Source organism: Oncorhynchus mykiss, chromosome Y, assembly GCF_013265735.2.
Source record: "Oncorhynchus mykiss isolate Arlee chromosome Y, USDA_OmykA_1.1, whole genome shotgun sequence".
In the NCBI taxonomy this organism is placed as follows: domain Eukaryota; kingdom Metazoa; phylum Chordata; class Actinopteri; order Salmoniformes; family Salmonidae; genus Oncorhynchus; species Oncorhynchus mykiss.
In genome coordinates, this window is record NC_048593.1 from 34,597,862 (window position 1) to 34,613,784 (window position 15,923).

General features: G+C 43.2%; 1 protein-coding gene across 3 annotated transcripts; it reads left to right on the forward strand.

The window, feature by feature from the left end:
* Positions 1–964: 964 nt before the first annotated feature.
* Positions 965–13,429, forward strand: slc7a3a (solute carrier family 7 member 3a). Of its 3 annotated transcripts, none has more exons than XM_021591503.2 (13): positions 965–1,122; positions 4,903–5,055; positions 8,717–9,178; positions 9,338–9,499; positions 9,736–9,925; positions 10,092–10,210; positions 10,572–10,794; positions 10,920–11,059; positions 11,381–11,483; positions 11,659–11,882; positions 12,001–12,167; positions 12,292–12,400; positions 12,546–13,429. In XM_021591503.2, the coding sequence occupies exons 3-13, from the start codon at positions 8,812–8,814 to the stop codon at positions 12,692–12,694; spliced, it is 1,953 nt and encodes a 650-aa protein (XP_021447178.2). In that variant the 5' UTR covers positions 965–1,122; positions 4,903–5,055; positions 8,717–8,811; the 3' UTR covers positions 12,695–13,429. The 3 variants fall into 3 exon arrangements, with proteins under 3 accessions (XP_021447178.2, XP_021447180.2, XP_021447179.2); XM_021591505.2 differs by having other exon boundaries at positions 4,903–5,051; positions 12,546–12,925; XM_021591504.2 differs by lacking the exon at positions 4,903–5,055 and having other exon boundaries at positions 967–1,122; positions 12,546–12,925.
* Positions 13,430–15,923: the final 2,494 nt, after the last annotated feature.

Genomic DNA, 15,923 nt, shown 5'->3' on the forward strand with positions numbered 1-15,923 from the left:
ACATGACTCATTTGTTTCTATTTGGTTTAGTTCACCATCAGTATTTCCTAATTTAACATGGTCATTGCACCTCTAACACTCCACACAAGAGCATTGGGGGCGGAGATGAATAACACTTTTTCTTCTATTAATCTGAGTGAGAAAGCTACAGAGGATATCGTGGAAAGTCCTTGGTGCCAGGTCAGTGGCTGGATTGAAAGATCTTGAAAAGAGAATGACCCTCTCTTTCCATACTTGGGTAAGCAAGCCTCTTTTGGGGAAGGCAGGCTGCTGCCTGAACCAGTATCTGGACGAAGGAGACATGAATATGATGAGTTCTCATCTCTCAATTCAATTTAAAGCGTTTTATTGGCATGGGAAACATATGTTTACATTACCAAAGCAAGTGAAATAGCTAATAAACAAAAGTGAAATAAACAATTAAAAATTAACAGTAAACATTACATTTACAAAAGTTCCAAAAGAATAAAGACATTTCAAATGTCATGTTATGTATACATACAGTGTTGTAATGATGTGCAAATTAAAGTAAAAGTACGAAAGGGAAAATAAATAAACATAAATGTAGGTTGTATTTACAATGGTGTTTGTTCTTCACTGGTTGCCCTTTTCATGTGGCAACAGGTCACACATTTTGCTGCTGTGATTGCACACTGTGGTATTTCACCCAATAGATAGTTTAGCAAAATGTGATTTATTTTCAAATTATTTGTGGGTTTGTGTAATCTCTCTCTCTCTCACACACACACACAGAGGAAGCCACTTCAGAACATTGAGAAGCACCCTGGAATTCATGAATGGTTTGTTCCACCCCTCAAAGAAGGGTCCCTGCTATCTAGAATCCTTGGGACGTCCATACCCCCCTTTGAAGTTGAAATGTAAAATGGTTAAGGTGGGGTTTAGGGTGTGGAGGTCCAACGAATCCCTGATAGCACTGCCCCATAAAGAAGGGCTTGTTTATACTATGATTTACACGTCACTGGCTCCGCCCTCTGAAAAATCCAAAAGTCCACAAGGAAATTTCACCGAGGAAATCGGGATGTTTCATCAGCCTATGGAAGTCAGCAGTATTTTGTCGTGCGGTGGCTAGGTCCTCCGAACACTTCAGAGTGAAGAGCAACGGTAAAGTAGCTTGCAAACATCACACATTTAACTGAAAAGTAGGTCTGCTTTATACCTTTTGATATCGTGGTCCATGTGTTTGAATGAACTGCACGAGGCTCCGTAGTCTTTTAATATAACTCTGATGCAATTTCTCGTGTGCTGTCAGATGTACTCCTGTTACTCAATTTTGAAACAATACATTCAAGGATATTGTTTCGGTGTTCGAATGATCAGTGGTATTTATTTGTTTGAAACAAATGTTTACCAAACCTAACATCTTACAACGAACGTTACCAGCATTGCTAGCTATGCGATTGTTTTAGACGATAGCTAACTAGCATATTGCTAATATTGTATTGTAATGATCAATTTCATTAAATACGTGCAGTTTATATTTACATTACTGCAACTGTCTGCCGTGTGAAAAAGTGTAAATTCATTATTGTTTAGCCAGTTCGTGCTAGCTAGCAAACACACAAACAGTCTTGAGTCAACTAGCAAACGTTATCTAACTAATGTTAGTTATCAATGTAATTTATATATTTAACTACTAGCTAGGAAACAACACATCAATGAACTATGTGGATGTGTGTAGCATAAATATGGATGCGTTCGTAAATTCGCTTTGGAGTGCACTCTGGGCGTTGGTAAATTCAGAGCGTTTCGCTCTCGGAGCGTTCAATTGGCCGCTCTGGCCAGGGAGGATCCGAGCGTCCTGACCAGCACCCAAATCAAGGTTGGCCAGCTTGTTAGCTAACGTAAATTCACGTAAACTCGTACATCGCCTTGGTCCGTACAATTGCCCTTATTTTAGCGCCCCCAAAACGTAATACTTCCAGATCAACTGTAATGTCAATACCATTGTAAAGCACAATTTCTCCCCTTTCCAACATAATCAATTACATGACCTAAACACTGCCTGTTTCTGCATAATTCAAGCAGACAATGGAGCCCCATCGGCTCTTTTTAAAAATGGCGGGTGGGGAAGCGAAACTAATGCGTGATAGTGAGAAGGAGAGATGTTGTGTGGGGAAAATAGCTTTTTTCACTCGATCTGTCCAACTTAGCACCTTATCGCTCTGGCACGCTCAAACGAGAGTGCTCTGAAATCGGAGTAGATAGCCAGAGTGAATTTACGAACACACGCTAAGGTAGCTAACTAGCAAACCGATCATAGACAACTTTCACAGGTTAGTGTAATAAACTCACCAAAATAAGAAATATCCTCACCATCAACTGTTTATTTTCAGCAAACTTAACATGTGTAAATATTTGTATGGACATAACAAGATTCAACAACTGAGACATAAACTGAACAAGTTCCACAGACCTGTGACAGAAACAGAAATTGAATAATGTGTCCCTGAACAAAGGGGAGGTCAAAAGTAACAGTCAGTATCTGGTGTGGCCACCAGGTGCATTAAGTACTGCAGTGCATCTCCTCTTCATGGACTGTACCAGAATTGCCAGTTCTTGCTGTGAGATGTTACCCCACTCTTCCACCAAGGCACCTGCAAGTTCCAGGACATTTCTGGGGGAATGGCCCTAGCCCTCACCCTCTGATCCAACAGGTCCCAGACGTGCTCAATGGGATTGAGATCCAGGCTCTTCATTGGCCATGGCAGAACACTGATATTCCTATCTTGCAGGAAATCTCGCACAGAACGAACAGTATGGCTCGTGGCATTGTCAGGATGAGTCAGCAGGAAGGGTACCACATGAGGGAGGAGGATGTCTTCCCTGTAACGCACAGTGTTGAGATTGTCTGCAATGACAACGAGCTCAGTCCGATGATGCTGTGACACACCGACCCAGACCATGATGGACCCTCCACCTCCAAATCGATCCCGCTCCAGAGTACAGGCCTCGGTGTAACGCTCATTCTTTCGACGATAAACGTGAATCTGACCATCACCCCATGTAAGTCAAAACCATGACTCGTCAGTGAAGAGCACCTTTTGCCAGTCCTGTCTGATCCAGCAACGGTGGGTTTGTGCCCATAGGTGACGTTGTTGCCGGTGATGTCTGGTGAGGACCTGCCTTACAACAGGCCTACAAGCCCTCAGTCTAGCCGCTCTCCGCCTATTGCGGACAGTCTGAGCACTGATGGAGGGATTGTGCGTTCCTGGTGTGCGTTCCTGGTGTAACTTGGGCCGTTGTTGTTGCCATCCTGTACCTGTCCCGCAGGTGTGATGTTTGGATGTACTGATCCTGTGCAGGTGTTGCACGTGGTCTGCCACTGTGAGGATGATCAGCTGTCCATCCTGTCTCCCTGTAGTGCTGTCTTAGGTGTCTCACAGTACTGACATGGCAATTTATTGCCTTGGCCACATCTGCAGTCCTCGTGCCTCCTTTCAGCATGCCTAAGGCACGTTCACGCAGATGAGCAGGGACCCTGGGCATCTTTCTTTTTGTGTTTTTCAGAGTCAGTAGAAAGGCCTCTTAGTGTCCTAAGTTGTCATAACTGTGACCTTAATTGCCTACTGTCTGTAAGCTGTTAGTGTCTTAATGAGCGTTCCACAGGTTAATTGTTTATGGTTCATTGAACAAGCATGGGAAACCGTGTTTAAACCTTTTACAATGAAGGTCTGTGAAGTTATTTGGATTTTTACGACTGAGTTTAGTAGCCAATAGACAGGTCTTTGGGCTTGGCATGACAGCTAGCGCCTTTTGATGTGTTGCGTCAGTTTGGGCTACTGGCAGGTAGCTTACGTTATCTTGATGGCTGCGTTTTACATTTGTAGCTAGCCACTACAGTAGCAACATTTTTTAAATGTAATTTTCAAATTGAGGATCATGTCTTGTGTTGTGGTGTTTGACTTCAGTCTCATGCCAGTTATGCATGGCAGGATGGTGTCACTTCTATAAACAGGATGATGTCACTCTCAATAGGCCTAGCTAGCTATTCTTGTTCTTCCCACCACTTTAGAATGGTTTAGCTGGCAATAGGTTTCAATTTTTATTTGCACTCACTGAGTTTGATGTTCAGGTTGGTCATTATGCAGAGGACAAATGATGTTCTATATTTTTTTCACCTTCTGACTCTTTCAAGGGGTCTCTTTTTGCATTGGAGGTGTTTGTTCACCTTAGTATTCTAAGCTGATCGATGGAAATAAATGATAATTACAGGGACATTTTTCAGAAATGTTCGGGGGTAAATTTGCACCTAGCCTGGTGTATGTCCTAGACTGGTCAGTTGTCATAGGCAATGTATTGGACCTTGAGGAAGGAGGGAGGGACCCTGTTGGCTTGGTTCCATTGGTTTGAGGGGTTGTGCAGTTCACTCACAGCAGTATGTCCTTCTTTGCCAAGAAAACAGATTGTTCCATGACTTCAAACAGCTGGACAACTATTGACAATGACATATGAAATGTAGCCGCCCATCACGTAGCTCCAAGGGTGAGCTACCCACTGAGATTAGAATGCTGAAAGGACACTCTTGAATTCCCTACGCTGACAAGAGTGCTGCATTTGTACAAACCTCTTAAAAAGTATCCACTCCCCAATTAACGCTGCTCTACCCACATTACATGGTGATCCTGTTTGTCACGTGATTCTTCTGGTCATGATGTCTGCAGTCGTTAGTCGAACATGAAATGTAGGGCCGCAATTTTCTGATCCAGTCATGTTGAACAGTGCACTCATTAATGGGTATGCTTGTTACAGTTAATGTTTTTTGTTATGAGTAGAGCAAAATCTAAGTTTATTAGTTGCATATGCATACTTGCATAACTCTCCTCAACAATGTAGTACAATATTGATCAAGCTGTGCAATCTCTCTACAAATCCCCCTTTTAGAGACTGGTGAGGGCAAGTGACCGGCAGAACAACCCGTCGACCAACCCTCCTCTCTATCTCACACGCCGGGACTGAGCGAGACAATAAATCCCCCATACCACACTACTTCCACCTTTATTATCATCTCTGTGGGTCTTCTCATCTACATTGTGTGTAAGCCTAATTGTTTTCTAATGTTAGTCAATATCTATGTATTTCAGTGTCTATGACTGCCATGTTGGGTATAAAAATAAGAATAGTGAACTTTACCAGTGGGCAGGAACTCTGTCTATAACCACCAAGGGAACCCACTCTTTCCAGTTACTTGTACACTATAATAACTAAGCGAATCATTTGGTCTTCAGTGTGTTTGTTTTGTGTGTTTTGTCTTTTAGCACTAGCAAGTTTAGGACACCATGATAACAAAAAAACTGTCATACTGGCAGAGAAGGGGCTAGACAAGAAGTAAACAGACATGTTGTCGACAGTGAGAGTCAAAACAATAACATGCTTTGTGTAGAGTGAGCAACAGTCCCTAATGAGATCAACAGGTTGGTTAGTCTTGGGATAATCCTTTTACATATGTTTACAAAAGCTCAGTGAGGCACCTGATAGTCACTATCTACTGTACTACAGAGGGAAGGTGGGGGGCTAGTGAAACGCACCACAGCAAAAGCCTAAATGCAATCCAAATGGTATTAGGCCAATTAGCCTAGGCCTAGTCATTTAGGTCTGCTGAAGTAGTCCTATCCATTGTATACTACAGCCTACCTATTACAGAGAAGGGCAGGTGGACACTAAACCCTTTCAGCCTGGAGGCTCCAACGAGCATGTCTGATTTGAGCTTTCAGACGTTACATTTAGAAGAGTTGAGCATTCGCTTCTTCACAACCTGGTTTCACACATCCAGTCACGCATACACACAGGCCAGCCACCCTGCATCACTCAGACCAAAGAGGCTATCTCGAGAGCTTACTGAGTAGGCAGAACAAAACAGACTAAACCTCTCAGGCACTGGGCATGAATCGCTGGCAGGGAGACTCCCAGAGGGCACATTCCCAGGGCCACATATGCGGCCTGCCTAACTCTAAAATGGCTACGTTTTCATTTTGAGTAACTTCGCAGATGCTCTTATCCAGGGGGGGATAAGTGCCTTGCTCAAATGCACATCAAGAGATTATTCACCTAGTCTGCTCGGGGATTCGAACCAGTAACTTTTCGGTTACTGGCCCAAGGCGGTTAATCGCTAGTTTAACTCTTTACGGCGAGCAGAGCACACTCGGTATCTGTTTTAGCATGTCAGTCTTGTAACTGTTCAGTTGTTAAATCAACCCCTAGAGAGCACAGTCATACTTTCTGTGTTTTAGAACAGTGGTTTAAGTTACAAGGTGGACATGCCAAGCCCATGCAGACTGAAATGAGGGAAGCTATTGTGCGTGTCCAAGGAAAGGAGACAGTATTGTTGGCTGCAATTATTTTCTACTTGGCCCCATACCAGCACCATCCTGATCCAATCACGGCTGCTAGCCTGATCAAACCCGCTTGGCTATTTTCCCTGTTGACAGTGACTAATGTGGCAGACGCAATGCCCGATACATGAAAGTTGTTATTTTTGAACAATTGTTTTAGTTTCCCAATACCTTCAGAGGCCAGGGGCTATGTTTATTTTATACTGCCATTCCTTTTTTTGTTCTGTGTTTGCAAATAGTTTTCTCAACACTTTTCCGGTGATTGTGCACTGTGTTCTATGGATAACAACATGTAGAATCGGCCTGTACACATTTATTATTATAGGCCTAAGTGTCACAGGCTAAGCTACAAGTCTCCAGGCTTTGTATAGTGTCTGTGGTGTGCTGCTGAAGAGGCAGTGTCTCCAATATGTAGAATAAGCAGCAGCCATAATGACCTTAAGTACTGTGCGTGGCCAATGGCAGAGTCGCCAAATGGAAATGTTAGATTTTTTTTTTAAAGCAAATTTCTTGCAATTCGAAACATTTTGACATTGGCGGAGAGATACTTTTACCGTTTTAAAGCTAGTTTCCCTCTATTCTACACATTTTGTAATGGGGCTGAACAAAAAAAATGCTGTTTTAAAGCTATACTGAACAAAAATATAAACGCAACATGCAACAATTGCAAAGATTTTACTGAGTTACAGTTCATATAAGGAAATCAGTCAATTGAACTTCATTAATTAGGTCCTAATCTATGTATTTCACACGACGGTGCTGGGGCGCAGCCGTGGGTGGGCTTGGGAGGTCATAGGCCCACCCACTGGGAAGCCAGGCCCACCCACAAAAGGGCTTTAGTACAGACATAAATCATTTTTGTTCAGTATGATTTCCTGCTATTCTACACTTTTTGCCATGGGGCTCAAACATGAACAAAATCAGTGGCGGCCCCATGCCATAACATTTTTGTGATTTTTGTTTCTCCCTGACTGTCTAGTTTTTATTTTGGTGATGGCTAGTTCCTAAATATATAGCTCCATTATAATATATACATTATATATGAGTTTTTAGTCGTTTAAGCTTACACTGAAACCGTTTTTACCGTGTGTGTGTGTGTGTGTGTGTCTTTTTTTTGTAAGTCATCTTTTGGAGTGGAGACAATTTTTTGGCGCTGCTGCTAAATGAATATAGGGGAAACGCTGATACATGCTCTTGGTGGAATGCAAATGAACCTTGTGACAGTGTTGAAATTGGTAATACAATTTTTTTTAAATGTAGGTAGGCTAAATGCCAAAGTGGTTGTCTTACCACGTGGTATCATTTCATTAGGATAAAAAATTTTACTATCTGTATTCTGGAAACTTGATATGGACTTGAATATGTGATAGAATATAGCCTATTAGGTACTAGAGTATAATTAAGCAATAAGACACAAGGGGAAATGTGGTATATTGCTAATATACCACGGCTAAGGGCTGTTCTTATGCGCAACGCGGAGTGCCTTGATACAGCCCTTAACCGTGGTATATTGGCCATATACCATAAACCCCTGAGGTGCCTTATTGGTATTATAAACTGGTTACCAATGTAATTAGAGCAGTAAAAATAAATGTTTTGTCATACCAGTGGTAGATAGTCTGATATACCATGGCTGACAGCCAATCAGCCTTCAGGGTTGTAACCACCCAGTTTATAATAGACTACATAAACAATTGTTTCTGATGACTGAAAGTTGGTCCGCATGTCTTTAACTCAGTAGTCCTCCAGGAAGGTTATAAGTGGATTATGACTCACAGAGATATTGGTGTTCACTTCCATGTCTGCTTATCAAAGCTCTCTGTGTCAGTTTGTTTTTTATTTTCATAAAGCCCTAAGGTGAATAAATGTAATTCTGGGAAGTTCCATAATACCAGCATGCTGTTTCTTAGAAGAATGTGTGGTTTGGTTGTCTGGAAACATGCAGGAGGGGGATTTAAAACATGGACCAAATGCCAAAATGGAAGAATTACTGGAATTACCAGATTAGGAGGAACCACTAGTGTGGCATCAAACACAATTGTAATGTCCTGGCTTGACCAAATATTAGCCATTTTAGTAGTAGGCTATTCCTTTGCCAGGGCAATTTTCTTGAATGTTCATGTTGTTCGCTCTCTCTCATGTACACGAGAACTGATCAGTTAATCAGTTTGTTGTTCCAGAGACAGTTGGTTTGCAAACCAGGATTGCACACACACACACACACACACACACACACACACTAAAGTTTAATTTTTTAAAAATCATAATAATATTTAATGTCATTAGCAAGAACTAATAGCATACGTTTTTCCTATATACTTTCTTATATACTAATGAATCTGCTTCTCCACTGTGTTTGACCTTAGGATCTCTCCTGCTGGATCTCAGCTCGTGACGCATTTTCACTGCTCTGATCAGCAACTGATCACAGCCTCGGCCCCAGCTCCCTCCACAGACAACCATGATAGAAAAAATGGCCTCCTTCGGCCGGATCCTGCTGCGACGCAGGGCACTGGATTGCTCCGATGAGGGAACACGCTTTGCCCGCTGCCTCTCCACACTGGACCTGGTGGCCCTGGGGGTGGGCTCCACCCTGGGGGCAGGGGTGTACGTCCTGGCTGGTGAAGTGGCCAGGGAGAAGGCTGGCCCTGCCATCGTCCTCTGCTTCCTCATCGCTGCACTCTCCTCTATGCTGGCCGGGCTCTGTTATGCAGAGTTTGGCGCCCGCGTACCCAAGACGGGTTCGGCGTACCTGTACAGTTATGTGACGGTTGGTGAAATCTGGGCCTTCATCACGGGATGGAACCTCATCCTCTCCTATGTCATCGGTGAGTTGGTAGATTGGAAATTGGTGAAGCATTCAAAGGCTTTGCATTGAGCCACTATGTTCATGGATGGAGGCTTATTTCTAGGATGGCTTATCCTCTTTAGTTTGGTTGATGTTTTGCGTCATGTTAACTTATTCTCCTTGGTCCTCTGTCCTTAAGGTACAGCCAGTGTGGCCCGAGCCTGGAGCTCTACATTTGATAATCTAGTGGAGGAGAAGATCTCTTTCTTCTTCAGGTCTTCCATGGCCATGAAGGTCCCGGGGGGCGTGCTGGCTGAATACCCTGACCTGTTTGCACTCATCATCGTGCTCTTACTAACTGGTGAGGACCCATTGTCAACCAACATGGATAATGTTGGGGCCCGGGGAGGCAGCACATAACTAATAACCCCGTCATAAAAGCTGTATGTACAGTATAGTAATATGACTTGATTTGTCTCACCAAGCTACCTTAACTAACTGTACATTGCTCTGGATAAGAGCATCTGCGAAATGACTCCAATGACAATGTACAAATTTAGATTTGTGTTAATCATGCCATCATGTTGCTTCCTCCAGGGCTGCTGGCATTTGGAGTGAGTGAGTCTGCCTTGATCAATAAGATTTTCACTGGGGTCAACCTGGTGGTGCTGGGCTTCATCATCATCTCAGGCTTTGTGAAGGGAGACCCAGACCACTGGAACCTCACCCTGGAGGACTTTGTTAGTACCTACCCCAACCACACCAACACCTCCAGCATATCCCAGGAGTGAGTCATTAATTTAATATGGCTACCAGCTGAGATTTAGCTGTAGATCCCCTTATAGATCAATCGTACGGAGTAAATCATGTTTGTATCTGACTAGCTGTGTTTGATCTCTGCATTTGGTTTCAGAAATATAACAGTATAACCCCCTGTGTCCTCTGTCACTCAGGGTTGTGGATAAGATGTTTGGCTCGGGTGGTTTTGCTCCTTTTGGCCTCAGTGGCATTCTGTCCGGTGCTGCTACCTGTTTCTACGCATTCGTCGGTTTCGACTGCATCGCCACTACCAGTGAGTTACTTACTCTGCTCCAGAGCTAAACAAACTCTTGACAGTTTAATACTTTTCTGATAAGTAGCCATTATTTGCTATTTTACACCTAGGGTTACTATACATAACTTTAACCCATTGTATAAGAGATTCTCCAAAATTAAAATACTAAAGGCATTTATATATAAATTCTAGTCGTACTTTATCAAGTTATTTGAGCTATTTACATTGCACTAGCGATAAACATTCGATGGGTCCACCTCGTTTCTTCTCAACAGTCACTTACCTTCCGTTATTCAAAATGTCACTTTTAAAATGGTTGCTACCTTGTAGTTCTCTTTGGTGGTCCTCTCTCATAGTGCTGCCTTGTATTTTCCCACAGGCGAAGAGGCTAAGAACCCCATGCGTTCCATCCCCGTGGGCATCGTGGCCTCTCTGCTCATCTGTTTCTTCGCCTACTTCGGGGTGTCTGCAGCCCTCACCCTCATGATGCCTTACTACATGCTGGACACCCAGAGCCCCCTGCCAGAGGCCTTCAACTACGTGGGCTGGGATCCTGCTCGCTACATCGTGGCTGTGGGTTCCCTCTGTGCTCTCTCCACCAGGTCAGTTAGGCTGAGAGATCACACTATGGCTACTGTTCTATAGCTCCCTTAACGTATCCACTACACTCATCGGTACTTAAGTCACTCTGTCTTTGCTATGTAGTCAATGTTTGTTGTTTTCCTAGCCTGCTTGGGTCCATGTTCCCCATGCCGAGGGTGATCTACGCCATGGCAGAGGATGGGCTCCTGTTCCGTGGCCTGTCCCGCATGAACACGCGCACCAAGACCCCCCTGATGGCCACTATAGTCTCTGGCTGTGTGGCATGTGAGTTCAGCCCTCCTCCCTCTCTGTTCATTCATCTGGTTCTGCTCTACTACCGCTGGGTTTCACTGTAGTCAACTCCTGCTGTTCTGTGTTTTATGTATGAAAGTAGGAATGTACAGCATGAGGGAAGACCGTAGAAAAATATTCTCTGAACAACGGAATGCTGTTTTTTGTTCCGTTGTTTTTGAATAACTAGTGTAAATAACCAACTTCATGGAGTAGATTGTCTTTATGTAGTGAGTATGATGGTAATGAACCAACTTCATGGAGTAGATTGTCTTTATGTAGTGAGTAATGCTGCTTTGTCACCTCTCCCTGTAGCTCTGATGGCCTTTCTCTTTGACCTGGCTGCCCTGGTTGATCTCATGTCCATAGGGACACTGCTGGCCTACTCACTAGTGGCCATCTGTGTGCTTATCCTTAGGTAGGTGATGACTTATACCACATTATTTTAAACATACTTTAATACCTAACCTAGCATTTGTGATATTGAAATGGTGATTATCCTCCTATACTGGATTTGCTTATGGTGTTTTACATGGCACGCTCAGTGTGAATACCTCCCATGTTCCAGGAGACTGACCTGTCTGTCTGTCCAGGTACCAGCCCGGCACCCTGAGCTCATCCAGTCAGACAGAAAAGCTAGTGGAGCTGGTTGGAGGGGAGAAGGTGGCCCGGGGGGACAGTGGAGATGAGTACGGCCTGGATCTGGAGGACCGCCCCCTCAGGGAAAAATTCACCCCCTGCCTCCTCCTCTTCCCCAGTGGTGCCTTACCTACCAAGACCTCCGGGAACATCGTCTATGCCACCACGGCCATTATCTGTGAGTGACACCTCTCTCACCCACACTTGCCGTCTGATGCGGTTGACCATTGGTTGTTTTCAAAGCAGCTCTTTTTTAGAAAGCTGATTTTAACTTGCTCTCTCTTCATCCTTTCTAGCGTTGCTCATCACTGTGCTGTGTGTGGTGCTGGCAGGGAAGCTGGATGAGTTGATGGAGGTTCAGCCTGTGTGGGTCACAGTGTGTGTAGTCCTGGCCTTGCTCTGTGCCCTTTGTGTCATTATCATCTGGAGACAACCAGAGAGCACGGAAGCCCTCACCTTCAAGGTCAGTTTCTGAATATTTATTTAATTTAAACAGGTCCAGTGTTTATTCATGTCTTATACAACCAGTTTATAATCCAGCTTGATATGCAGTAAAAGTATGACTAACCTGTACCTCTTCCCTCTAGGTGCCCCTGCTGCCTTGGCTGCCTCTGTTCAGTGTCTTTGTCAACATCTACCTCATGATGCAGCTGGACCTGGCTACATGGTGCCGTTTCGCTGTGTGGATGGCCATTGGTGAGTTAACGTGACATTCTACACAATAGGAGATGTTTCTAAAGTCACCATAGAATCTCAAAACTAAGTCTGTTTTTATGAGCAGCAGAATATTAACTTAGTTTGTGTGGACTCCTCTAACCATTCCTCTTACTCCTTCCCTCAGGATTCGCAATCTACTTCTTTTATGGGATCTGGCACAGCAGTGCGGCAGCCAGCAGCACCCGTGGGAAATATGAGCCTGCCCTCCAGACCAAGAAGAAGCACATCTACCTGGGGGGAGACGAGAGTGAGGTGGAGGGGATGAGCCCCTGAACAGCTGGATGAAACCCCACACATAATACCTCTGCAGTGAAGGCAGACAATTCAACTGACTGACACTACAATTCATCTGTTTTCTTTTCCATTTTTGGGATATCTCTGTTTTAAGCTTTATTGGACATTTGAGGAATTATATTTTTAACAGTTGAAACATTACTATTAACATTACTAGTGATTTTATTTATTAGACGTTAGTCTCTTCCAAGTTTGATTGTGTCTGTGCCTCTAATTGTTAGCCCCTGGTGTCCAGCAGCAATATGAACTACAGCTGGCCAGGAGTGTTGGTTAGGGCCATGTGTAAACAGTGGGTCTATGGGGTTTACAATCTTGGTCAGAACCTCTGTGTACTTGGGTAAACAGCACAGGGTTAGTGGATCAAGGCCTGATGCAGGTGTTTTGGGGATTGCTGGCGTAGACAAACTGTCCATCACCTGTCACAGAGCAATGTATTTAACAGTGTACGCCTTGTGGCAGAAACTAGTATTTATTGTTGGTGTCAGCTTGTTCTGTAAGATGAAATATCACCACAGAGATGTGGGAACTAAATATCCTGAAGGCATTTATGAACAATCTGTTGCCAGTGATGTCTTTGTCATTGAAAATGTTTTTAAACATATGGTAAAATAGTCCAAGTAATGATGATATTGTCTTCACAGTGGTTAGTCCCTGTGTAACTGAAGCAGTATATGCATATTAGGTTCATCCACAGAATACGTGGAGATATTGTAGCTATACCTTAAAGTTGCTGAAACGACATCCTGGCACCACTACATTTACAGTGGGGCAAAAAAGTATTTAGTCAGCCACCAATTGTGCAAGTTCTCCCACTTAAAGATGAGAGGCCTGTAATTTTCATCATAGGTACACTTCAATTATGACATACAAAATGAGGGAAAAAGAATCCAGAAAATCACATTGTAGGATTTTTAATGAATTTATTTGCAAATTATGGAGGAAAATAAGTATTTGGTCAATAACAAAAGTTTATCTCAATACTTTGTTATATACCCTTTGTTGGCAATGAGAGGTCAAACGTTTTCTGTAAGCCTTCACAAGGTTTTCACACTGTTGCTGCTATTTTGGCCCATTCCTCCATGCAGATCTCCTCTAGAGCAGTGATGTTTTGGGGCTGTTGCGGGGCAACACGGATTTTCAACTCCCTCCAAAGATTTTCTATTGGGTTGAGATCTGGAGACTGGCTAGGCCACTCCAGGACCTTGAAATGCTTCTTACGAAGCCACTCCTTCGTTGCCTGGGCGGTGTGTTTGGGATCATTGTCATGCTGAAAGACCCAGCCACGTTTAATCTTCAATGCCCTTGCTGATGGAAGGAGGTTTTCACTCAAAATCTCACGATACATGGCAGCATTCATTCTTTCCTTTACACGCATCAGTCGTCCTGGTCCCTTTGCAGAAAAACAGCCCCAAAGCATGATGTTTCCACCCCCATGCTTCACAGAAGGTAGGTATGGATGCAACTCAGCATTCTTTGTCCTCCAAACACGACGAGTTGAGTTTTTAACAAAAAGTTATATTTTGGTTTCATCTGACCATATGACATTCTCCCAATCTTCTTCTGGATCATCCAAATGCTCTCTAGCAAACTTCAGACGGGCCTAGACATGTACTGGCTTAAGCAGGGGGACACGTCTGGCACTGCAGGATTTGAGTCCCTAGCGGCGTAGTGTGTTACTGATGGTAGGCTTTGTTACTTTGGTCCCAGCTCTCTGCAGGTCATTCACTAGGTCCCCCCGTGTGGTTCTGGGATTTTTGCTCACCGTTCTTGTGATCATTTTGACCCCACGGGGTGAGATCTTGCGTGGAGCCCCAGATCGAGGGAGATTATCAGTGGTCTTGTCTTCCATTTCCTAATAATTGCTCCCACAGTTGATTTCTTCAAACCAAGCTGCTTACCTATTGCAGATTCAGTCTTCCCAGCCTGGTGCAGGTCTACAATTTTTGTTTCTGGTGTCCTTTGACAGCTCTTTGGTCTTGGCCATAGTGGAGTTTGGAGTGTGACTGTTTGAGGTTGTGGACAGGTGTTTTTTATACTGATAACAAGTTCAAACAGGTGCCATTAATACAGGTAACGAGTGGAGGACAGAGGAGCCTCTTGAAGAAGTTACAGGTCTGTGAGAGCCAGAAATCTTGCTTGTTTGTAGGTGACCAAATACTTATTTTCCACCATAATTTGCAAATAAATTCATAAAAAATCCTACAATGTGATTTTCTGGATTTTTTTTCTCATTTTGTCTGTCATAGTTGAAGTGTACCTATGATGAAATTACTACAGGCCTCTCATCTTTTTAAGTGGGAGAACTCTCACAATTGGTGGCTGACTAAATACTGTTTTGCCCCACTGTGGCTGGCTGCTGCTGTGTCATCTTAATTTGATACATTTTAGGCCGTACTGTACTCTTGTACCCCCCCACCCTTCATGTATCTCTGTTTATCTCACTGGAGTTTGTCTTTACAAATCAGAACTACCCTTTTTATATGAACATACTTGAGTTTGAGATCTCTGCCTGCCTCCAATGCTTGAGCTGTCTCTACAGGTGTTTAATAAAGACCAGTACCCTGGGGGTCTATTCAGTGGCTCTGTGTTGAATCTTAAAGGCAGTGACTTTAGTCCTGGTCATGCACTACCACTGATGGAGCTTTAGTTGTAGATTCTTGTGAAAACATATTAGCAAATGTTTTTTGTTTTTTTTGTTTCCGTTGAAATTTGTTCTTGGAAGCTTAGCTGTCGAGTTTGCATCATTTTATCTGAACATTATATTCTGTAGAATTGTTTTATATGTAGTTATTTTATGCTTTTCAAATTAAGTTAAAGTAATGTTCTTTTATAGATGTTATTGTATTCTTACATGTACAGTTTTTAAAGTACTCTTGACAACCACCTTTAATGATTTACTTTATATAGCAAAATTGTTGCACCACCAAATGATTGAGACTTCAACTTGTGATTCCATTTGCTATTAATCACTAGTTGTGGTGCTGCTTGACCAAAATGCAGTGTGCATTGGAGACACTAGGTCAAGGACATAAGGAATTTGACCAGCAAAATCTGCTCTCTAAATCTGAAGTATATTTGTGCTCATCTGTAAAGACACTGGAATTGGTGAGGATAATTGAGTTCTACGGTTTGTTAAAGGAAAATACCGTACAAAACCTGATGCATTATATGATGCAAAATGCATCATAACAACTGTATTTCTGTATTT

Bases quoted from the DNA above. Each gene is read 5' to 3' on its own strand.
- slc7a3a (XM_021591503.2), top strand. From the start codon at position 8,812: ATGATAGAAAAAATGGCCTCCTTCGGCCGGATCCTGCTGCGACGCAGG. The intron at 9,926-10,091 runs GTGAGTCATTAA...TCTGTCACTCAG, and splicing joins ACCTCCAGCATATCCCAGGA to GGTTGTGGATAAGATGTTTG. The intron at 11,883-12,000 runs GTGAGTGACACC...CATCCTTTCTAG, and splicing joins TGCCACCACGGCCATTATCT to CGTTGCTCATCACTGTGCTG.